This window comes from Chelmon rostratus, chromosome 24 (genome assembly GCF_017976325.1).
Source record: "Chelmon rostratus isolate fCheRos1 chromosome 24, fCheRos1.pri, whole genome shotgun sequence".
NCBI lineage: Eukaryota > Metazoa > Chordata > Actinopteri > Chaetodontiformes > Chaetodontidae > Chelmon > Chelmon rostratus.
The window spans coordinates 5,860,282-5,883,639 of record NC_055681.1 but is presented as its reverse complement, the minus strand read 5'-3'; the positions used below and the strand labels follow the sequence as shown (position 1 = coordinate 5,883,639).

Genomic DNA, 23,358 nt, shown 5'->3' with positions numbered 1-23,358 from the left:
AACCATGACACCTTTTTCACTGATGGACTGTCACACCATCCCTTATGAGGACGTTTCTGCATCTCGTGCATGCTCTCCTGCAAAAAATGTCCAACCTGAGTCGCGTGTGCCCTGAAACGAGTGAGCGAAAGGCAGATCTCGACCTTTAAATCAGTTCTTTCACTCCTTCAAAATGTACACAAAAAGAAATTGAGTTGCGCTGGAAAGATTTCCAGACCAAGCACCAGAATGAATGGCTTCAATGAGAGTATTTTTGCAGTGCCTCACACAATATCACAGGTCTGTAAGACAAGTCAGTCAGTTGCCAGTCAAACCCTGTCACACACTGCTGGCATTCAGACTGGCCGTCGTCACGGCGAAGGCATTGGCGGTGAATGTCACATCCTGCTGTGAGATACCCGGTGGCTCGCTGACAGCACCATGCCTGCTGCTGTGTGTCAGTGTGTATACTTGTACATGTAAGAGTCACCAGCGGAGTGAAATGTTGTGCCGCATGATGAAAGGGGGAGTTTAGACCTTCAAAATACAAAGCTACGGCGCATTGCTTTGGTCACACTGGCAGTGAGTGGTTTAGCTGGACTTGTTTGCACGGCACTTTTACTTGTTGTGAGTTGACCTCATTCCTCTCTCCTCTGTCACTTCTCCATTGTTCTGCCGGCAACAAATAATGGAATTTGAATTTCATGAGCGCTTTAGGTTACTAAGATGGGTGCTTCTGCATTTTCACAACTATCAAGCGTCACCAATTGTTGGCAAGAAAAAAAAAACAAAAATAAAAATGAACTTTAGCAAGGTTTGGGCCTGTCTTTAACGATCTTTGGAGAACAAATGTTTCTTGTCATTTTTATCATCCTGGCTCTTTTTTATGCAGGGTGCTTTTTCCAACCTCCCAGTTTTAATGCTCTCCACACCCAGTTTCCTCCTGCCCCGCAGACCTTCTCCCGAGAGACCTTTCTAGCACAGGTCAACCCTCTCACTCTAAATAGCTCTTACTGTAGATGTGTGTGCATGTATGCACTACACATATGTGAAATCATACACCATATCCAATAAACTCACTTCTCATCCACTTCCCACTGAAGTGGCCCTCCATGGGACTGTTTAGTTTTGTGTTTGAACATTAGGTGTGTTTCTAAATTTATATGTATCTTTAATTTGTAAAAATGGGTTTGACCCTTTTTATAAGGTCATTGTGGCCCCTATAAGAGTGTCAAGCCCATCTTTGAGTTTCCACCACCCCTGGAAACTTCTAAAAGAAGCTGGTAAGAGAATCGAAAGAAAGTCCACCAAAATTGACAAAAAAAATTGACTTGTACTGGCCAATAAGTATGAGGTTACTATAAAAATTGCGTCACCTGCATAAAGATTATATTTAAAATGCTTTACAGATGGAAAATATTAATATGCAGTTCGAGCAAAACAAATTCCCACATTCAGCCCGACACACAGTTTTACACACCAAGCACTCTGGGAGTCATTTATGAAGTACGTGTGCATGAAACACATTCAGCTACAGCGTCCCATATGTTCTCACTGCTTTGAAGGTGTGTTATACATATTGCCTCAGTCACCCTGTGTCTGTTCACCTCTTATGTACTAACTATGTATATAATCCACAACCCTGCTGGTGCATTTGATACAGCAATAACAGTAGCTGTAGCACATTGTCTATTTATAATAAACCATTGGCCGCAGGTGTTTAAATGGCTTTTTAATGGCCTCCAAGGCTGCGATGTGGCAATGAAACACTCAAGCGAACACTTAAGAGGATACAGCCAAGAGGCAGGAGCTGCTTGTGTGTGTGTGTGTGTGTGTGTGTGTGTGTGTGTGTGTGTGTGTGTGTGTGTGTGTGTGTGTGTGTGTGTGTGTGTGTGTGTGGGTGGGTGTGTGTGTATGTGTGTGTGTGTGTGTGCGCGCAGTGCTGTATTAGCAATGCCTCTGGCACTTCCACAAGAGAGGAAGGCACCTGTCACATGAAAGAATACTGAGAATGGACAGGTGTGTGTCTGTCTGTGTGTGTGTGTGTGTGAGTGAGAGAGAGAGAGACGGGGACTAATATCAGTCCTGAATTAAATTTAATGAGCATTTTGTTTTAACTGTAAGTTTCAAAAACATTTTTATTTCTGTCCAAATGAGTTGGATTTGACCGAATATGTAAATGAGTCATGGTAAATGTGGCTTCGTCTGAAACAGAGAGAATGGCACGTTACACTCGTTTACTGCAGTCGGAAACAAGTTGTTAGCTATTCGTGTTAGCCAAACCTCTGTGACTGAACCGATCTAATTTAAGGGCTGCTGCAGCTATTTGTTGACACCAGAAGAAAGCTATTTGTTCTGTTCAGATGAAGAGCTGCTTGTTTGTGCCATTCAGAATCACGGTCACTGGATTTAATGCCAGACTAGGCGGTGCAGTTGGTGGCGTGGGGTAATTAAGTCGTTCTGGTATGTCGTAATGCTTGGACCGTACTTGGATCACTGTGTTCGTATTTCAGGGCAAAGTCGAATGTAGGACATGTCTCATCTTATTCCTCACCAATATGACCCTTCTACATATAAAATAATCTTACTGTTAATTCAGCCTTCCACTTCATCTTGAGAAGCACTGGGTTTAAACAGCACTGTAAATTATTTAGCTCCTGGAGTAAAAAAAAAAACAGTGAATGCTAAAAAGACCAATAACTGTGGTTTTGCATGTTTTAGGTTATAAAACCCAATTTCTGCTAAATTAAATTTACTGCTGATTTTTTTGAAAGCTATTACTTGTTGGACCAATTTCCTCGTTCCCGGCAGCAATTACACGATTATACTATAATAGCCTTATAATATTGCAGTATGACTAAGACTGTTTTGATGATGGTTGTCCAGGACTTGAAAGTCTGCTGCTGAACAATCCAAGGTTTGCAGGGTACACATGTTTGCATTGTACTGTCCTTGGCATAGCTCACAGTTGGTTTTTGGTATTCACAGCTGCATCAGCATTCAGCAATAACGTAAAATAAATTTAGTTCCCCTCATTTGCTGTTATGGACCTTTTCATCACATCACGCAGTCTTCCTCAGCAGATGCAATTAATCCAGTTGTCATGGAAATGGAGATGTTCAAATTTCCAGTTTTTATGAGCACTTTAAGGAGCTATGGACCAAGCTGGCTTAAGAGCTGCCTTATTTTAGGAAGATCATGTCATGTGATGTACAATATGGTGTTACATGATGTGCAATCATGAATGTAAGACAGAAGCACAGATAGTAAAGTAAGTACAGGCTATTTATTAAATATTTTTATTACAGTGTGTCAAATAAAATTAGCCCTTGACACCTGAAGCATCATGTTTGGTTAGTTTTTATTGCCTTCAACATTTCAGCACTCATCTCTGCAATGCTTCACATGCAAGATTAACAGAAATAGCTCAAGGGCAGTTCAGCAGGTCAGGTTTTTTACAGACAAGCTGCTCATCCCTTGGTCATCTGAGTTGAAGGGCGCACTCTTTTAACACTCACAACCTGCTACCACCTTATATGTACAAAATGTATGTCTATATGTAGTTATAAAGATGCGTACAAGCGCATGTTTCTCCCAGCTTTTGCACATGCCATAAGTCTGGGGCAAATGTTAAGGTTGTGACCTCACAGTGCCAGTTCAGTAAATTCCTGTCATGCTCAACGTTGTTTAGCACTTCCGTTCTTTGCTAAATCAAGAAGATTACACCAAACTCAGGCCCCTTCTCCTCCGCGGGTCAGCGAGAAAATAACGAGGAAGGTGTGAAAGGAGATGAGACTCACTCCAGAAACATTCACACTCGACCTGTGAGTCAGTCACTCATGCAGTGCTTCTGTCTCCACTTTATCCTGTCGGCATACATTTACCAAAGCCCTGAAAAATGTTTTCACATGCAGGGAGAGAGCGATTAAAAGAGCAAACACTTTCAGGACGCTTTAATACAAAGAAAATTGTTTGCAACAATTTCGTTTGTCATTAAATAGACATACCAAATTGTTTATTGGATTTGGATTTTTGGATTTGGAAGATCAGCTTAAGTTGGTATTTGTGCATCTGTTACTGTAGGTTGGTGATTCAGTGGAAACTTTTTACGCAAAATCCCCAACAACGGGCACCAAGTTGAGAAACAGAATCAAAAATAAATCAAAATGTTTCCTAGGAGTGCAATTATAATTATCATACCGCAGCAGCTTTTTGGGACTCTTACACAAAAAACGTTGCTTTGTGTTGCGTTTCGGTTGTCTCTCGCTTTCTTTCCGCAATGAGCCATGACATGTCAAATAACAGTGTCTTCTCCCCTGATTTAACCTCGGGATGGGGTTAACCAGCAGCTGGAAAAAGTGTCACCCTGGCAAACTTGAGTCATTTTTGCCATAGAGCGCTAAAAGATGGCCTTTTATGAACTAGAACAAGGGCATTCCCTATTTTGTTAAAGGTCAGCGCGAAAGAGAATGTGACAAAGACAGATGGAGCTCAGCTGGTGGGAAACCTAAACCACTTTTCTCTGAAAAGTCGAGAAATATTGCGGATTATCTACATCTAAGGCGTTAAAAAGATAATAAAATCCAGATATTAAGGATTTGTGCCATGCAGCGAAAGCTTTTTCTGCAAAAAGGTTGAGATGCAGATGCTAAGGGGAAGGGGAAGGGGAGGGTGACCCTGAGTGAGGGGATCCCCTCTGATGACATCACCAGGCAGGGGTGCCGTAGTCACGGGCAGACAGATGGCGTGGGAGTTGTAGTTTATTTGAGACGACGTCGCTTCACAGGCATCTGGGAGGTGGTGGCGGCGGCGGTAGAGTCCCTCCCCCGCTGCCGGGAACAGCCGTGGATCATCCCAGAGTGCCAGCTCACCCCTTTCGGCAGCTTCAGTGGTCCGGCCCCGCCTCGCTCCAGCAGAGCACATGTTGGGTGATGAGAGAACTTGAATCAGAGAGGACGGAGAGAAGAAGCACGGAGGCAGAGCGTTCAGCCGCTGAGAAGCTACTGAAGGACTCTTAATGTATAGACTGAACTGTGGACAACACAGCTTTTTGATTTCAATCTAACTTGCTGAAGAAGAGGAAATATTTGATCCTTTCTTGACTGTTTTGGGAGAAATTACGTAAAAACTCAGAGGGTTGACCGACGGTGACGGTAAGGAGGATGTTTCCACTGAGTTTTATATGATGGTGCACAGATGTGATTTGAAGTATTTCAGAAATAGAATAGAATGGGAGTCAATTACAGTAGTATAAGATATCCAGATATCCAGCATTTGGAACATGAATTGCAAGTACGAGAGCTTCTTTGCAACATATTTTGTCTTTTCTCTCAAAATTTGGTCAGGGTTAGGGTTAAAGTCTAATTCAGCACATATTAAACCGAGCTCCAAACGAAACCTCGCCATTTACTTAATCCCCGTGTCATCATTGAAAACAACCACAGGAACAAACTGTGTTTACAACTTCCTCGCCTACCCACTCGTCCTCATTGCTCCTGTGGCTGTGAGCTGTTGTTGACATGGGTTTTGAAATAGCTGCGGTCCGAGTGATCCACCATCTGTCCCCAGGGGTCGCTCAATTTGGAACATCCCACATATGAGCCAGCCACAGTCGTGTATATGTCGTGTCTCACTTTGCAAATGTATACTGGATACGGGAAGCCAGTGTTGATGTATTATTTTCTTCTTGTAAGCATAAGTGTTACCACGGAATGAGCTGTTGCATGTGTGATTGTTGCATTTCATGGACGCAAGTATAGTGTTTTACAGTTTGAAATCGTGCCCTGGCCTATAATTGCAGTACTGTACCTGACCTGTGTTTGTGACTTTTTCTTTTTTTAGCATTTTAACTTTTTAGATATTTTTTACACCATGCTTGCACCACAAATTTTCAAAAAGGATATGTGTCCTTAGCTGGCCTATGTGTGTCCAAGAAATGTCAAATGAGTTTTTAGACACTTCTAATACAATAAACACCTGGTGAATTTTTTCCTCAGGCCAAATGTTTTTAATTGCTGTTGCCAGGAAGGAGCAATAACTGTCCAAAAGTTTTATACTTTCCCTTTGGACTTCAAAATGAGGCTTTTTAGAGGCTATCCGGTGATACTTTGGAAGTTTACAGACTGTTTTGAACGTTGTCATAGGTAAAGCTTCTCTACAATCCTTCTTTTGAAACATACCCAAGCCAAAAGAATTTGGTTCAGTTTCTCAGTTGAGGTGAAATACCCTGCCCCATTTGCAACAAACTGAAAAACACTGAAAAACTGATCATAAAAATGCTTCCATGCCATACATATTCATATATACATCTTACACGTTAGGAGTGTAGTGGAATCGTTGATTGTGCAACATGTAGGCAATCTGTCTGACTTTGCCGGCATGATTCAGCAGCCAGAAATCAACTTGAGCTCGTCCTCTCTCAGTCCAGCCTCTGGCCTCTCAAACTGACACTGCTGCTCTTCTCTTTGGCTCACACAGACCAGCTGTTTCAGTGTGTTGGACAGGTTCAGTTGTTTCACGTCAGACCATGTGGGCCCACACTGACGCAACGTGACAGGGGCTTTAGCCCTGCAAATTGGCTATTAATAGAGCAGGAAGGGGCTGTGTTGCTGGTGGCTGGGCTACATGCTGAACCTCAGGGTAAAAAAGGATGGGTGCAGAGGGGGGTCACTGTGCTTGTGGTGTGAGTGTCCCGTGCAAATGTTACTTGATGATTGGAGCCAATGAAACCAGTTTGTGTGTGAAAACAAGGTAATTTAAATTTCACTTCAAGCGGGATTTGTACTCCACATTTTAAATCTATGTCTCTTTGCATCTCTTACAGATGTTGTTCACACTCAAGGACCACTTGATGGAAGTCTGTATGCCCGGGTCCGCAAGAAAGACTCCCTGGAGGGAGTTGTCACCATCAATGGCCTCCCAGTCCATCAAAACCCATTGACCAATACAGAGAATGCGTTACAACACCCCAACCATCCCCTCCAAACCACTGACCAGACCCTTCCTGTGACAGGCCACGCCTCCCTCCCTGCTGTCGACCACACCCTCTCCGTGAGCAGCGACTCAGGCAACTCTACCGCATCCATCAAGACTGATCGTACTGATGAGCACAGCCAATCCTTGCAGAGCGCCGTGAACCACAACAACGCAACAGCGACCCACCCGCCCCTCAGCCCACAGGAGAAAAGGGAGCTCGACCAGCTTCTGAGCGGCCTCGAGGCACCAACTCTTCAACGACAAGCCTACCTGTCCACGTCCACCAGTCCAGGAGGAGGTGTCCTACACCTGGTCCCAGCACAGGTGCATGTTAACGGCGGCCACACGAGGGTGGTGGGCGCCCCTTCAACAGAGGAGCGTGAGACCGATATTCTAGACGACGAGCTGCCCAATAGCCAAGAGGGCAACAGCGTGGACAGCTTGGGCACGCTGTCATCCCCAGAGGGCCAGGCAACACCAGCTGACCTCTACTACCAATCACAGACACCCATCAGCAGGCAGAACGACGGGCCGTACCTTGAGAGAGGTGTTCTTGGAGAAAAGTTAATCGAGATGCCTGTGCACGGAGTACGAACTCCCACGGTGATGCAAGAGAGGTCTGTGGACTCTGCATCACCACAGGGGGGATACAACAACTACCAGAATGGAGGAGGGATGTACCGTTCACAGTCTTTTGGGAATCCACCAGCCAGCAGCCCTGAGACTAACCCTAAACTGATGCCCAGGGCTCCAGAGAGGAGCACCAGTAGCCGGGAGGCTGTCCAAAGAGGTCTCAATGCCTGGCACCAGTATAGCCTCCCAGATGATCCTTTTGGCCCACCTCTTCAGTCAACCCATAGCTTGCCCCACTTCCCCACCTCAGCCTCGCAGCGGGACATTGAGCAGTCCATCGAGGCGCTCAACATGCTCATGCTTGACTTGGACCCGATCAACTCCCACATGTCCAAGTCCCACAGTGCACCTCCTGGGGAGAACAGCGTCAATTCTTCCCAGGCGCCCTTCTCCCAGACCCTTGCAAGACCCTCATACCAAGCAGACTCTGCCATCCACGGTTACAATAACTCCGGGTCTGTCAACAACTCCTTTCATCAGCCCACGCGGTCGGCTGGCAGAGTCTCAACATTGCCCAATCAAAGCCCCGTTATGGAGTCGCCGTTGTATTCTCCCCAGAGGTCCAACGCTGGCTACCAACACCAAAACACCACCCCGACACACACCCCAGAGCCACACCTCCACACACGTCATGCAGCCCACCACTACCCCGCCGATCCCTCCTCTAATTTCATCCAGCAGGTGCCAGTGAAGCCTGTGAACTCGTACCCAGGCGGTGGGGTTTCCCACTCCCCAGACCTGCAGGGTTCGTCTCCTTATCCAGGCTACAGTGCCTCTTCCTCTCCTCTCCCTGCACTAACCCCCCAGCCCAAGGATACATCTTCTTCATCCTTGCCCAGAGATCAAGATGTAGAGGAGGAGACGCTAAACTTAGAGGGCCTGGTGGCTCACCGCATCGCCGGTAAGGCTTGGAGTTATTGTCTGAAAGAAATGAATGAACGACTGAGTGAATGAGGGTGGGAAAGAGTCAGTGACTGAAAAACCTGAGTGGGTCAGGGGGAAAACTGCTCTTTACTTCATCATTTCATATAATTTCAACAATGAAACACAGTTTTATTCTCGAACAGGTGATGCACTGAAGATGTGCTTTAGAGGTTCAGTGTTTAAACTTTATAACAGATTTATGTCAACAAAAACATGTGCATATTAGAGACATACTGTACATTGGTGTGCACTTATAAAGGAACTTTGTCAGCAGCAAATGCAGACACAGTGTTCACTTTGGTTAATCTCATACATTTAACAGGTTTTAGGCCAGGTTCATTTTCCTGCCATTGTGAACAATAAAAGCCAGGAGGGAGGGAAGGCCATGTATGAGCATCCACAATGCTGACAAGGCTAACTGGATTGGATACTGGACTGTTTTTAGAGTTCATTTATTGTTTCAACGGCACATGAGCAGTGCAGCCTTCAGCAGTTTCTGTTACAGATTCATCATGGGGTGCCGCACCAGAGGAATGACCTGTAGTCATAAAATTAGCCCTGCAGCTGAAATAAAGCAGAGCTGGCGAGAGAGGAGAAGGGATGAGATTAAGAATAGCCAAGCGTTCAGAGGCTCCAGCTTCCAGGCATTGTCTGCATTCATATTTACCTTTTTGTGAATCCATGTGGCAGCTCCCAGGCGCCCCCCAGTGGAACAAAGTTGTAAATTCCTTCATTTTTAAACATTATGTAATCATCAGCCCTATAATATAAAAGCCATTTCACCTTGCAGCTGTAGACCCTAATTAGACTATGATCAAGATTCATCTCATTTGACAGATTTTCTCTTCACTTTCATTCGATCCATTTCTGTTCTGATTTGTCTTCTCCTTTTCTGTTCAATCCATCTCCCTGCTGTATGGACAACCCCTCCCATTATTGCTTCTTCCTCTGCACACCTCTCACCTTCCTCCTCCACCTCTCTCCTCCACCTCCTGCCCTCCATCCACCACCCTGACCTCCCTCCCCGGGAACAGAGTACAACGCTCGTATTCGCGGCATCAGTGAAAGCATGACTCCGCAACAATCTGACCGCCACCGCTCCTATTCCTTCTCTGGTTTGTCCACTTTCCCTCGCTTTTATTTTCTGACTTTGTTTCATTTTTTCCTGCATTTATAGAAGCTTACACTGCTTCCCGACCATTTTTCAAAATCTCTTATGATTACTTTCTTCATGACTTCTCATCAATTCCAGTTTCTGCTCTATTTATCATTTTCCACTGCTTTTTTATTCCCTCGACTTCACTACAACTCTTTCTCTCTCTCTCTCTCTGTCTGGCTGCCTTTCTTGAAGAAGACAGGTTAACTGTGTTCTCATTTCCGGGTTTAGATTTCAAAAGTGGAGAATAAACTGACACACCATGATGAAAAGGCTCATAAGGCAGCTGAGATTCTGTAGGAAAACAGTTTGTTTTTACTTTTCAGTTTCTTCCAAGCATATTTGCTGCATCTCAAATTAAAAGTGCAAGTTGCTTTTCCACTTTTGACGATTTACCTTCTCAAATAAATGCTAAATGTTTCCATGGTGTTGCACAAGCGACATAAAAAGCAGTTTATAAAATACACCCAGTGAGTTGACACTTCCGGCTGGTGAACATTTTGGCGTGCTTCAGGGGTTCGCTCCAGAGGAATGACCCCAGAAGTGACGCAGGAGACCGGCCGGCGTCGGACCACCAGCGAAGGGCAGTACCAGAGCAGCCATAACAATCCACCGACAGTGGACTCACCGGACTTCGCCCACAATCTGGCCCTCAACCCAGGAGGAAGACCCAGAGAGGTCAGCATTCAGTTTTAATGGCATGAAACCAGATTAAACCAAGTGCAGATTATTTTGATCGTGTGTATTGTTTCTCTCTCTCTTTGGTTTGTTTTGATGTCTGAATGGTGTATCTGTGTGTGTACCTGCCCCCTCTTCATCTCTTCCAGGGCACCATGCACAGCTACCGGGAGGCGTTTGAGGACGACGACGCAGACGGGTTCGCCAACAGTCCCACCCTCGTAGGCGGTGGTGAGAATTCCCCCCAGACCCCCAGCTTCCCTGTGTCGCCACAGACTCCTTACTTCAACATGTGTAGGTTCACCCTGTCTGCAGCCTGGGGGTGCTCTGCAATCTACTGAACACTGATTCTCCAGCTGAATGACTGCCTTTTTCTGATTCAATTGTGAAAAAAATGGGTGAGAAAACCCCACAATGAATGACGTAATGAGAAACGCAACAGACAAGAAAAATTATTTATTTTATTTTATTCATTCAGTTTCTTTTTATTCAGTCATAATTTAGTTGTACAATCACAACAAAACTCTACTCCACAAAATAAAATGAACAAACCGCTAAAAACGAAGCAAACTACTTCATTTGAACAGCTAAAATTAAGTTTTACTAAAGCAGATGAACTAATAAACCAAAAAATATGAACAACAGTACCTCAAATAAAATTGACAAGCTCAGTAGCAAATAAAATGGAGTTTCTTCTCACAGTCATAGGCCACCCAGTCTTTCACACGTACAGCCACGTTGCTTCCTCCAACATTCTGCCCATTCGGTGCTACACTATTCAGCCCATAATTTTTGGCGCGATCAAAGTAGACCACCCCTGCCTCCGCTGTAGCATCCGTGACCAGTGCAGAGTTTGTACTGTTGCTTCTCTGCGTCCCTCCCGTCACCTGCAGGGCCGCACACTCCATCTTGACTTCAGGACACCCGGGCTTGCCCTCTTGACCCCAGGCCTTGTGACTGACCGGCTGCCCGTCCACCCACAGCCAGTATCCAGAGAAGAAATGCAAGCCGACCCAGACGTGATCCGTGGTGTCATTTTTGCGTAGCTCTTTCTTGATCAGCATCATCTCTGTCTGTGACACCACACTGGCCAGGTCGCGGTGGTGCTCCCTGCAGTACTCCAGAGCTTCCGCCCAAGTCTTTCTCTCCCTCACCACCACCACGCTGTAGCAGAAGAAGGGTTGCTTATACATATTTCTTGCATCGTGCCATGTGTTGTTATGAAACAGGCCATAGTTTTCACCATTCCGGTTGTTGGGCTGACCCTCTGCCCAGAAAAATGTGGACACCTCTCCACCTCCTGACCACGTCCATTTCTCTCTGTCTGTGGAATCCCTCTCCAGTCCGATCCAGAAGTAGTCGTCGTCGCCGGCAAGATGCTTAAGTTGCTTCATGTCACGTGTATTACTGACAGGAGCCAGGTCTGTGTAAAACAGCCGGCAGTACATCTGAGCATTGTGCCATCGCTCATTCCTCCTGATGCGAACGTACTTGCCAAAAGTTACAGACAAGCTCAGCAGGAGCAGGGTGCAGGCGAAGGTTTGATGCATCGCTGTCTTGTGTCAAAGATTCGTGCAGCACTCTGAGGTTTTAAGATGTCTGCACTGCAGTTTGCGATGCTTTGCATAGGGTGGACCTTCACTGAACCGTTCTGCGTTCAGGGGGAAATGAAAACACACAGCAGCTCACTTCTGCTGTGTGCCAGACCACAGGATCTGAACATTTTCAGCCTGTGAGTTGCTGCAACAAAAAGTGGAGAAATCAGTTCATCAGTCAACAGAACATTGACAAGCAGGAATTTTGCTAATCAATTAATAGTTTAAGTCTTTTGTTTTTTTTTTTATTTGAAGACATCGTTTAAGGCTCTGGGAAATTCTGATCATATTTTTTTGACATTTTGTTGGCTAAAGAATTCATCAATTAATGGTGAAAATAATCAGCAGATTAATCAATCAAATAATTGTTAGTTGCAGCCCTATTTCAGAGCTATATGAGAGTTAGGCAGATAGATTACTTAACTCGTGGTTACCACACCAATATTCCCTCACTTTTGATCCAAGTCTTCAGAAAGTTTTGGAAACATACACATACAGAAGTGAAGGCCACATCACAAGCAAATTTTGCATTTGCTTCAGGCAAAACAGGCAAAATGTTGCATGACAGCAGAGAGCAGGTGTGTGCAAATCACGCTTCTGAATAACAATTGGAAATCATCTGTCGCCTTGTCATGTTTTACCTTGGAAAGCAAATAGAAACAGGAAAAATGCGATGAAGAGTGTTCTGTTTGGCTTTGATTGCATTGTGTGTGGAGGCTGTGAACACATTTACACGCACTGTAATTGTCACTATCGTAACTGTGCTTAATTGAAGTTTTTGAACCTCTACTTCTCCGTCTTTTAGTTATTCCCTTCATCTACTTCTCTCGTTTCTTCATCTAGTTCTTCTTCTCTTTATCTTCATGTGCACAGATAATAAGATTTACAGAAATATGGACTATAGATTGTAGGTTAATGATGGGCGTGCAGTTGGTGTCCAACAAGAAATCATTATAATTCGTTCGTCACTGCAGTACATTGTGGATGCAACCAGCCACTATTCAGCATAAGATGTGCGATTCTTTTTTACATCTTGTCTTTATTTTTGACGTTCTGAAACGAATGAAAAGTGAAAGGAGAAGCCACACACCCCGAATCAAATATGTTACTCATTGGACCGAACTCATTTCGATCAGACATCCAGCACTGACCCCCCCTTGTCCAGCAGGCTTGTTTGACAGGTTGTTTTGACTGTGAGGAAACACACAGCTGTTGCAGTAAGAATCTGTTCTGTGGCACATGTTTCTACCCCCATCGCCCCTCTCCATGCCACCCTGAGAGAGCACTGGGCCTGAATCCCTGTCATGCTAATGATCTGGATTCTTTTGTCAGTGGAGGATCAATGAAGCTGAAGAGTTCATTTCCAAAATGCTGGATGTCCTTTACCTGGAATTAAATCAACCAGTTTCTCAAATATAAAGGATTCGATCATGGAGATAATTAGCTGATTTCACTGTTACTTTGGCAGCAATGACTGAGAAAAATGCACCAGTGTGTTTGGATTCATGTCTGACGTCAATGAAAAGAAGAGAGAAAGTGACAAACAATGGCGTCTCATTTTGGAAATAACTCTGACCTTCGTGCGTCTCTTCCACCTCGCATGGCGACATTAACAAGACCCCCATCGTCAGCGTTTATCCACTCTTGTTGACTCACCCGGCCACAATCTAACCAGGACCTGATCATTGTTTGGGTACCAGCATGCAGTCAATCTTCAAGCATTTCCATGGCTACATACTTGTGTTGTGGATGGATGCTCATTGGCTCATTTTCATCGACTTAATTTAGTTTTGGGTCAAATTCCAGTTTAGTTTGTCAAGCAAACTGCTTAGTACCACAAATAAGAATCTGAAAAAAATACAGGATTTTGGATTTATTATGTGATACTGATACATGACATTTACCAATCAAATAAATAGTCTGTATTTTTACTATATTTTCTCTTTTATCAAGCACATTTTTGCTTATATATTTGTACAAATGTTTATGTAGATACATGCTAATAAAATCATTTTTGTGCAGTAAATGAGAGAAAGTATGCTTACCTCACTGTTCCACTTGGAAAATCTTCAATCATGTCAATGCCTAGAAACTTGGATTGTGCAACAAAGCACACCTCAAACACGCAAATCAACCATCTAGTATATTTCCATGTAACATTGTATTGATGCTAAGATTTGTGTCTTTTCATGCCTCATGTTTTCCATCTTTGCATGGCTTGTATGTTCACTTCTCATCTCACAGTCATCATTGTTGTGCCTGTTTAGTTGTAACATTCCTTTACATCCCTCTTTCTCTCTCTGTCTCCATGCAGCTCGCTCTCCTCCAGGTTTGGCCAAGACTCCTCTGTCAGCGCTGGGACTCAAGCCTCATCAGCAGGGCGGATCAGGTCAGTTTAAACAAGTCAAATACAATTCTCATTTTAATGGAGATGTACACTCTCATCCAATCCAACCCTGTTTCAACTTGTTCTTGCTTGCTCTTAATTTAATCCTAAAGTTACCAAAGATACCAAAATATTCTACATGAACAAAATCATGCAGCATATTTCATACTGTCAGACAGACCGGAATTGAATTATTCTAAAGGCTCATCCTGAAGAGGAGGAAAAGGGAGTAAAATACACTGAGGCTTTGTGCAGGAGTCTTTGCATCATGTCATCTGCAGCAGAAACTGGCTCCAGCACTGTGATTGTTAGTATCTGCTGCCCTCTGCTGCTCAAAACTGCTATTACACCTTAAAATGCTTCCACTTGAACACAAACTCACACACTCCAGTTCTTGCTTTGCACTCAAGTTTGTCCTCCTTCTCTCCTCTTCTTCTTCTCTTGCTTTCTGTCTTTTCCTGCTGTCAGACTCTAATGATGGAGAGCAAGGTAAGGGCATATCTGTGGCAACACCTCCTGACCTCCACGCTTTTCTTTTTTTCATCTTATTTGTTTTCAATGCAACCAAATGTTTTCTGTTTCATTTCTGCATCCCAGCTTCCCACAGAATGTTTGATGTATTAAGATTTTCCTATTTCTGTCCAACCTCAACGTTTGTTTGGGCTCGACGCCTGATAACTGCATCCAATTTGAGTCTGGAGAAAAAGTGCTGACACTGACTGTGTGTGTGTGTGTGTGTGTGTGTTGTCTGTGTGTTTTAATGCTTTGTGATCCACAGATAATTGCAGTTTTGGGGACTCCAGAGGACAACCGTTCAACGCTCCTCTCTCCTCCAGCAGTCCCATCCACAGTGCTGATGGGTGAGCAGTCGTGGAAGACAGAAATGATCGCATAAGCAACCAATAAACTAATCAATCGTCAAATCAAAGCAAAAAAACCCTAATAAGTCTGTTTCTGTTTTATTTTGTCTGTAGAAGGAGGATTGGTTCTTCAGATGTTGCCCCGCACAGCCCCACCCCCTCCTACCCTCACAGACCCACCTCCCCTGAGGGCTCCCAGGTCAACATCATGGGTGTCCACACGGTCCCCGGCAGTCCCAACACCCTCCACCGCACAGTGGCCACCAACACGCCGCCGAGCCCCGCCCTCCAGAGACGCCTGGGTCAAGCCAGCCCCTCACTGGCCAGACACCCGCCCCCAGTTGGTGGCAACAGAGACGGCGTCCCTTCCAGCCCTCTGATTGGTCGAAACCCTAAAACAGCAGCCGCCGGCGTGCCCCCCAGCCCTCTGATGGGGCGCCGCATGGCGGCGAGCGGCCACAGCACGCCTGACGAGCTGGGGGCTGCTTCTCGTCAGGGGAGCGCCCAACCGCCGTCCACGCCCACCTTCCCCGTCTCCCCACAGCTGCCGGAGAAGAGGCACATGAGCAGCGGAGACGCAGAGAGGACAGACAACAAGAACCTGACGCCTACACCAGCGAGCGGTGGCAGCACGCCAAACCTGTCCGGCACACACACACTCCCGGACGTCTCAAAGTCCATATACGGTGAGGCGCTGAAAGACGAGACGTTTTAGCTCACGGAAGGTTTGTGTCCTCCACAGTAATTATTTTCCTTGTCTCTGTGGTCCAAACAGACGGTTATCCAGACATTAAGATGAATGTCAAGTTTGTGCAGGACACCTCCAAGTACTGGTACAAGCCAGACATCTCCAGAGAGCAAGGTGAGCCTTTCCAACCCGAACCCTGCCTGTTCTTCGTCCCCTTTTCGTCCTCTCGTCCATTTTAATTTTAACCAGCGACTCTCCCGACCCTCTGCTCGCTTCCCTTCCTGCCTCCTCCCCTCTTCTTCACTCAGCCATCAACCTGCTGAAGGACAGGGAGCCCGGGGCGTTCATCATAAGGGACAGCCATTCCTTCCGCGGAGCCTACGGTCTGGCCATGAAGGTGGCCTGCCCACCCCCAACCATCCAACAGAACAAAAAAGGTGAAGAAACAAACTTTAGCAGCATAAAAACCGAACTTTTTCTGCTCCTCGTTGTTATATTTGCATTTCATTTATCAAAATGTTTTTTTTCCAGTTGGTGACATGACTAATGAGCTGGTGAGGCACTTCCTGATTGAGACGAGCGCCAAGGGCGTCCGTCTGAAGGGTTGTCCCAACGAGCCCTACTTCGGTGAGTTTGTCGCCGCGTTTGTCTCGTCGCTGTTGATGTCAAAGTGGTCCAGTTTAACGGAGGGATGTTTCGCGTTTGCAGGTTGTCTCTCTGCTCTCGTGTACCAACACGCGATGACTCCGCTGGCTCTGCCCTGCAAGCTGATGATCCCCACCAAAGGTCAGCTTCACCCTCATTGATTCTCAGCTCTTTGCAGACAGTGATGCACATCATACGGTGGAATCCAAAATATTTGTTAATACAAGCTCGAACTCACCAAACCAGGTGGTCTGATTGTTGTCCCACAGCTTTCCAGATTTACTTGTTCTTATCCTTTCTTGTCTCTTCTGTCATCACTCACAGACCCAAATGAAGAGGCGCTGGAACTTGCCACACCGACTGATCCGGTTGTTGAGCTTCTGAAGCAGGGAGCAGGTGAGCAAGAGGAACTTAAAATGAATCTTCACTGCAGTTGGAGAGGGTTTTTTTCACAGGTTTTCACTTTGTTGAGTCCCACAGTGTCAGTTTGCAAATGCAGCTTCCATCATCACCCCACAAAGCATCCATGAATATGACTTCCAACAACTTACAAAAGAACAATGAACTTTATGTGTAAAACAGAAGAACTGCATTTTTAAGCACATTCCATATGTTTCTATTTGAAAGCTTCCCCAAAATCAGCTAATTTGCTCACACGTTGTCATCCTTACCTTACAGTCCAGAAGGTTCCTGAGGACGCCCACGGTAAATACTGCGCTGCTCCGCTTCATTGTGCACTTTGACTGAATGTAAATGTGGTCATGCCTGCTCTCGCAGAACTTAGTTATTCCTCCATGTTCATCTGAGAGCAACTTTAACTGAAGCCTCCGGGACAAATAGTTCAAGTGCATGCACGACATGTCGAGAGTCGCGGCCAGTGGACTGTTGAAGGGTTCCTAAATGTGAAAGCTGCGTACTGTGCAGTGCATGAGAATCTTAACTACACAACATTTTTCACTGCAAGCCTCTCACTGCAACCTGCATGAAATTGCATTCACACAAACTTCTCCTGTGTCTGTTTTTATTTAACTGACTCTGTTTTGTTTGCTTCTAGCGTGCAATGTTCTGTACATCAACTCTGTGGACATGGAGTCCCTCACAGGGCCTCAGGCCATTGCCAAGGCAATCAGCCAGACTTTGGAGACCAACCCTCTGCCTGCTGCGACCACCGTCCACTTCAAAGTGTCGACGCAAGGCATCACGCTCACCGACAGTCAGAGGAAGTGAGTCCACACATGCAAAGAACAACACTTTCCCCTTGAGAAGTTCTCGTATATTTAATCAGGATTTAAACTCTTATTTAAACTCTTATCATGATGATAAAAACCTAAAATATATTATAGATATTAGAAAAAACTGCCCATCTATAATTGACTTTTGTGCAGGAAACCCAAAAGTTACATGGGGCTCAGTCTGTTTGGCTTTTTTGTAAAAACCTAACTGTGGCGACCCCAAGTGGTCATCTTGAAGAAGACACTGTGGCAGATTCTAAAACTGAGAGCAACAGACTGAGATTGTCTCAACAGAATGACAAAAAGAATAAAATTCTGCAAATTCGGCTTAAATAGATGCAGAACAGCACTAATAATCCCCCCTACACAAAAATAACTTCTTCATTTCTCTCGCTGCAGACTTTTCTTCAGGCGACACTACCCCATCAACACGGTAACCTACTGTGACACTGATCCCCAGGACAGAAAGTAAGAAGCTGTCTTGTCGCAGTATCAATAACAGAAAACTGCTTTTTGACAATAGATAATAAATGTTTTCTTTCCACAGATGGGGCAAAGAAGGAGGTGGCTCAGTGAAGTAAGTTTCGAGACTTGGATTTGTGCAGGAATGTGGGGACAAATAGGTTCACCATCCACATCTTCAAACACATCTGGTGTTTTGAGTGTTGCTGGAATATTAGCATCATGCTGAATACGAAGCGTGCTAACTGCCGGGTATTTTTCTCATTCCCAACAGGCTTTTTGGATTCGTCGCAAGGAAACAAGGAAGCACAACAGACAATGTCAGCCACCTGTTTGCTGAGCTGGACCCGGATCAGCCCGCCTCCGCCATCGCCAGCTTCGTCTCCAAAATGATGAAGCGGTGAAACCCCCCCAACGTCCGAATGGCAGTGGCCGTTTTGAAATCTCCCTTCGTCGTTGGTGTCTTTTTCACCAGGACTCGATGATGTCCTTTTTTCTGTTTCCTGTTGGTTTGTTTCCGTTTCCCTTCTCTCTTTTTTTCTCTCTGCCTCTGGTTTGTCTTGACCTTGGTCTTTTTTGGGAGAGTCTGTGTATGAAGGATTTGGTGTGGATCCAGAGTGGAGCTAGTGGATGTGTGGTGTGGAGCTGTGAACGTGACAAACACGGAGGCCATTGAAGGGAGAGAATTAACTCACGGGGGTAACCCGTGGTAGAAGAAAATGCTAGCTGAAGACTAAAGGAACAATGCTAAGTTCAGTCGGGGAACATGTAAGGACTCGTACGTTTCAGGGTTTTCTGTTGTCGTTTTTGTTGATTGATTTACCAAAGGTAGTTGCAACACAAGTGCAAGAATGACGTAGCTATTAAGCCATTATTATTTCCTCTTTTCAAAAGATGAAGTGTTGAAAAAAAAAGAAAAGAAATACGGTTTCTTCTTGAACTCGTCTTCAGGAAAAAAGTTGGCCTTGATGGCTTTTAGCAAAACAGTGTCTGAAGACCTTATGCATGTTAGCTTGATCTTTAAGCTTGGTTCTTCTACCTTCCACAAAAGTCATTGTGAAATCCTTAGAGTGGTCATTTCCGGGTCTGTTGTGTGTTGGAAAGGGCTCTGCAGTGAAACAACGACTGATCTAAACTGCGCACAGCGGACCAGACTTTAAAAAAGAAAAAAAAAAAAAAAACCCGCCACGCTAAAGGTCACCGCACTTTGTGTCAGTGCAGCCACACTTGCATCACCTCGGCCTCCGGTCCAAGCCTGATCGCTCTCTCTCTCAAAACTGGCTTATTGGATTACTTTCGCCTGAATTCAGCAAGCTCCTGACAGCATGGCAGACAGAGAGAGAAAGACTGTTTGTCCACAAGATGGCGCCCCTCATTCAGGCTTGGACCCTGCCCCCCCCCTCCCAGACTTGCCCATCACCAACTGCTTGCAGTAGTGGATCTGTTGATAGACGCTGCCACTGAAACACACTGGAATCACCAGGGACTGGCCCCATGACCTGGACCTATGCACTGTTCTTTATGCATGTTGTTGTCCAAAAACGCACCCTCCCTCATAGCTACATTCAACATCACTGAAAACATTCTATGCTTTGTGCTAAAAAGACTTAAAAACCTTTAGACAAGTACACAGAGGTTGTATGACTTGTCAAAGACTGCATGAAATAGACAACGTTTTTGTACTCTCCTCAGAGTCCTAAAAAGAAGTAGACAACCCATTGTTGAAGTAGTCACATGATGGTGAGATGCTATATTTTTACCTTTTTTTTCCTTGATTTTTGGTCCATTTGAGCCAGGGTTACCTTTCACTGTATCAAGGACAGTCCGGTCTTTGTTTTTCGTTCCACAGTGTCGTCAAAATCTACATTTAGATACCCTTTAGGGCAACGGGGAAAAAAAAAAAGAGTTTCCACACTGTGCGCAAATGCCTGCTTGTTGAACACACGCTCAACCATTCACAATAAGCTAAGGAAAATTGATATTGATATAAATGTACATAGATATACTACTTTGAAAGGTGACATAGCGAAAAAGTATTTATTTTTGTTGCTTTGGTCCCTCATGATTACTCATATATACATATATTGTACAGTCTAGATAAAGAAGAATACCTACTGGGGTTGAGAAAAAAAATATATACTTATTTTGGCTAATGATTTCAAAGTCAGACGATTTTGAAATGTGTTTGAATATATGGTGTACATTACTTTGTACATGTATATGTTTGTTTTTGGCTTGCCATGTTTTTCATTTTTGCGTTCTCTCAGAACGAGGTAGGGCATGACCGAGATAGAACCAAGAGTTGCATGGACAGAAGCATTTGAGCGCGTTTCCGCCCTCAAAACGCGCTCACAGAGGCAAATGCGTCGTAGCTGGTAGATCTTAAGGTAAAGACTTTAGAGAAGGGAAGGGCGTAAAGTCCCGCCGCCGACCTCAAATGCAATATGAAAACAGCTGTATGCACCCATGACAGTTACAATTATAATTTTGCCAAAGATTCAAACACTTTACATCTACACTGACTGGCTGCGTGTTGCTTTTTCTGTTCAACTGCCTCTCAGTTTCCATTTTTTTGTGTATCACACTTCAAACTGTACACATTTAGCAGCAAGTTTAGGAAAGCTCAACCAGCCAGGACACCGAAATTTGTCACGTAAGTAACATTTGATTTATACAGCGAGACGTTCAGATGAGGAAAGCATGGACTTTTTTTTTATTTGTTTACTCCAAAAAACGTGAGAGCAGGCCTGCTGTGCCCCGATTGGAAGTGTGTAAACAAAGCACTTATACTCACAGTACCAAAAGAGGAGTGACATCGGTCCCATGTGGGCGTCAGTGCTGGAGGTAGATAAAGATAGACGTGCTCACCGCGATGCTAAAGCTCTTGTCAGACTGCCAAAGGTGTCTTCTCTGGCCCTCTCGAAAAGTCAGTGGTTTATTTATTCTTATTTATTCTTTTGTTTTTGCCGACATGTTTTTAAAAGAGGATCTCGTTTCATTGTCGCATTATCACGCAGTTCCAGCAGTCAGTGTTAATGAATGGAGGAATGTACGGTGGCGCTTCATTGGAAGCAAAGAGGTACAGCGCACTTAAACCGACTACTAACAAGCTTCGGGTCATTTTCAGTCATTTGGTGGAAATAAAAAAGAAATTCTCAGATTCAAATAACTGCATTGTACCTGTTGGCTTTGAGTCAAGAGTTACCTTGTTTCAGTGAAAAAGAAGTGATTTCTGTGACCCCTATGTACAGATGGGACTTGTTGTATGAATGTGCTACTATGGATGTACAAAAGGGTCTCAGATTTTGTTTGCGCTTATCATTTACATTATATTGTCATGGCTTACCTGTTCCTAAGGAGAAAAAAAAACATTAAAGCAATACAAATCAGTTACATTAAAGCTATGAGCGTGTTCATTTGGTTTTTGTGACCTGAGCAATCTGGATTCAGCTTATTTTTAGACCGCTTACAGAGTTATTTTGGTCATTTCCTTCATCTACACTGTGTTTTCCATTGGTTTGTGCATCAAACATCCACCTCAATCCTTTACTGCCGTCAGGTGTGCAGCTCCTGGCTGAAATCGCCTCGTCAGGTTTAATATGGAACACCTTGGGGAAGTTCATTTAAAGAGTTGTTGGATCTGTGCGGCTGGACTTCAGTGAAAGCCCCTCGGATGAATAAAACGTGGCCAAAGATTAAAGAAAGCTTTTGGTCTCAGTGAAGGAAGGAAAACCTTTGTTCAAAATCAAAACCTTCTTCTCATATGAAACAACTTTGCTGAAGAAGTGGAGAGTTGAAGGCACATGTGACCGTTGCTTCACCTGCTGTCCTGCTCACCTTTACCTCCCCCGCCACATTATTTTACAGTCAAAATGCTGCCCCCAGGGAGTCTCTCTTTATTCCTGTTAATTTGCATTTTCACACATATTGTACTGCTTGTTAAATCAAGCTGCAGGTCAGAAGACACAGAAGCCACAAGTTGAAGCATTCAACATTCACTCGGTCGGAACATCTTCTTCCATCCAAAACAGTGAAACTGAATTTCCAGAAAATTGGCAAAAGACAACATGAATTAATGCGTGCTTCCATTCACTACAAATATGATGCTAATATTCAGAGTTGGGCGCATCAAGAAAAAACAGCTGTTGGCGCTAGTCTGGCCAGGTGCAATTAAACCACTGCAGAAGAAGAGTGAGAAAGCACATTGAAGAGATTAAAAGAGCACCAGTCATACCTAAACATGCAGAAACCTGCAGAAACATTTGTTTTTGAAAATGTACATGAGAACAGGTGGATGGAAGCACAGCGTCATGATTTCCTGGGACACTTGAATGAAGCACAGTCATTTTTAATGTTATTAGGAGCCGTTTCCTAGAAATAACATTTAACAGTTAATTTAAACACAAGATACTTGTGCTCAAAAAGAGGATTCATTCTCAGTGAAGAACCTTGGAGCTCTAATCTGCCTCTATACCTGCCAAAGAGCAGTGATTCCTAACACGTCTCTGGGGGTCATCAGGTGGAAACCTCCCTTCAACAGTGTTTCGCCTACTTAGTCCCACTACACCTCCAGGAGGTTAGGCAGTGAACTCCGGCGTCCCAGAGTCACCCCCCCTAGTGCCAGTTCACACTGCTCCTACACAATCCAAACAGCACCGCCACGTTCAACTGACCCAGAGATGCTCCAGGTAGTGGCCAGTACCGATGCTACCATTTAACTATTGCTAATGCTACTGCTAACCGCTAGGAAGAACAGAAGAAGACAATACAGTTCCGATGCTACCATTTAGCTAATGTTATGTGCTAACCGCTACCTGCTAAGAGGAACAGAAGAAGACAATAACGCTAGATTCACCTATACTGTTAATGTTAATTGCTAGCTACCAATACTAACTGCTAAGATACTATCATACTCTCACCGCTTTAGCTATTGTTAGCTGCTACAATGCTACCACAGGCCTAGATGCCACATGTAACTGCCGATTGCCACACTACCATCATCTACCCCTGCCTCTCACCAACTGCACCAAGAAAAAAGCGGGGTGGGAATACAAACCCTGGTTCGGGTAGGGGATAGAAAATAAAGAGGTAGAGTCAAAAGATGAAAGTAGGGATTGGATACAGACCCTTGTTCGGGTAGGGGGT

At 44.6% G+C, this 23,358-nt stretch overlaps 1 protein-coding gene across 4 annotated transcripts in view; it reads left to right on the top strand.

Moving 5' to 3' along the window:
• The window catches only part of tns1a (tensin 1a), a 53,399-nt gene extending 33,231 nt beyond the window's left edge, over window positions 1-20,168 (top strand). For 3 of the 4 annotated variants that reach the window (XM_041965858.1, XM_041965859.1, XM_041965856.1), the window contains 16 exons: window positions 6,803-8,488; window positions 10,182-10,345; window positions 10,495-10,639; window positions 14,255-14,329; window positions 15,105-15,186; window positions 15,301-15,872; window positions 15,962-16,048; window positions 16,183-16,311; window positions 16,406-16,501; window positions 16,583-16,660; window positions 16,844-16,915; window positions 17,198-17,224; window positions 17,574-17,742; window positions 18,151-18,219; window positions 18,299-18,328; window positions 18,488-20,168. In XM_041965858.1, the coding sequence (XP_041821792.1) occupies window positions 6,803-8,488; window positions 10,182-10,345; window positions 10,495-10,639; window positions 14,255-14,329; window positions 15,105-15,186; window positions 15,301-15,872; window positions 15,962-16,048; window positions 16,183-16,311; window positions 16,406-16,501; window positions 16,583-16,660; window positions 16,844-16,915; window positions 17,198-17,224; window positions 17,574-17,742; window positions 18,151-18,219; window positions 18,299-18,328; window positions 18,488-18,617 (3,611 nt within the window). In that variant the 3' untranslated portion in view covers window positions 18,618-20,168. The remainder of the gene's footprint in view (window positions 1-6,802; window positions 8,489-10,181; window positions 10,346-10,494; window positions 10,640-14,254; window positions 14,330-15,104; window positions 15,187-15,300; window positions 15,873-15,961; window positions 16,049-16,182; window positions 16,312-16,405; window positions 16,502-16,582; window positions 16,661-16,843; window positions 16,916-17,197; window positions 17,225-17,573; window positions 17,743-18,150; window positions 18,220-18,298; window positions 18,329-18,487) is intronic. The other variant, XM_041965857.1, reaches the window with a different exon arrangement.
• The last annotated feature ends 3,190 nt before the right edge of the window (window positions 20,169-23,358 follow it).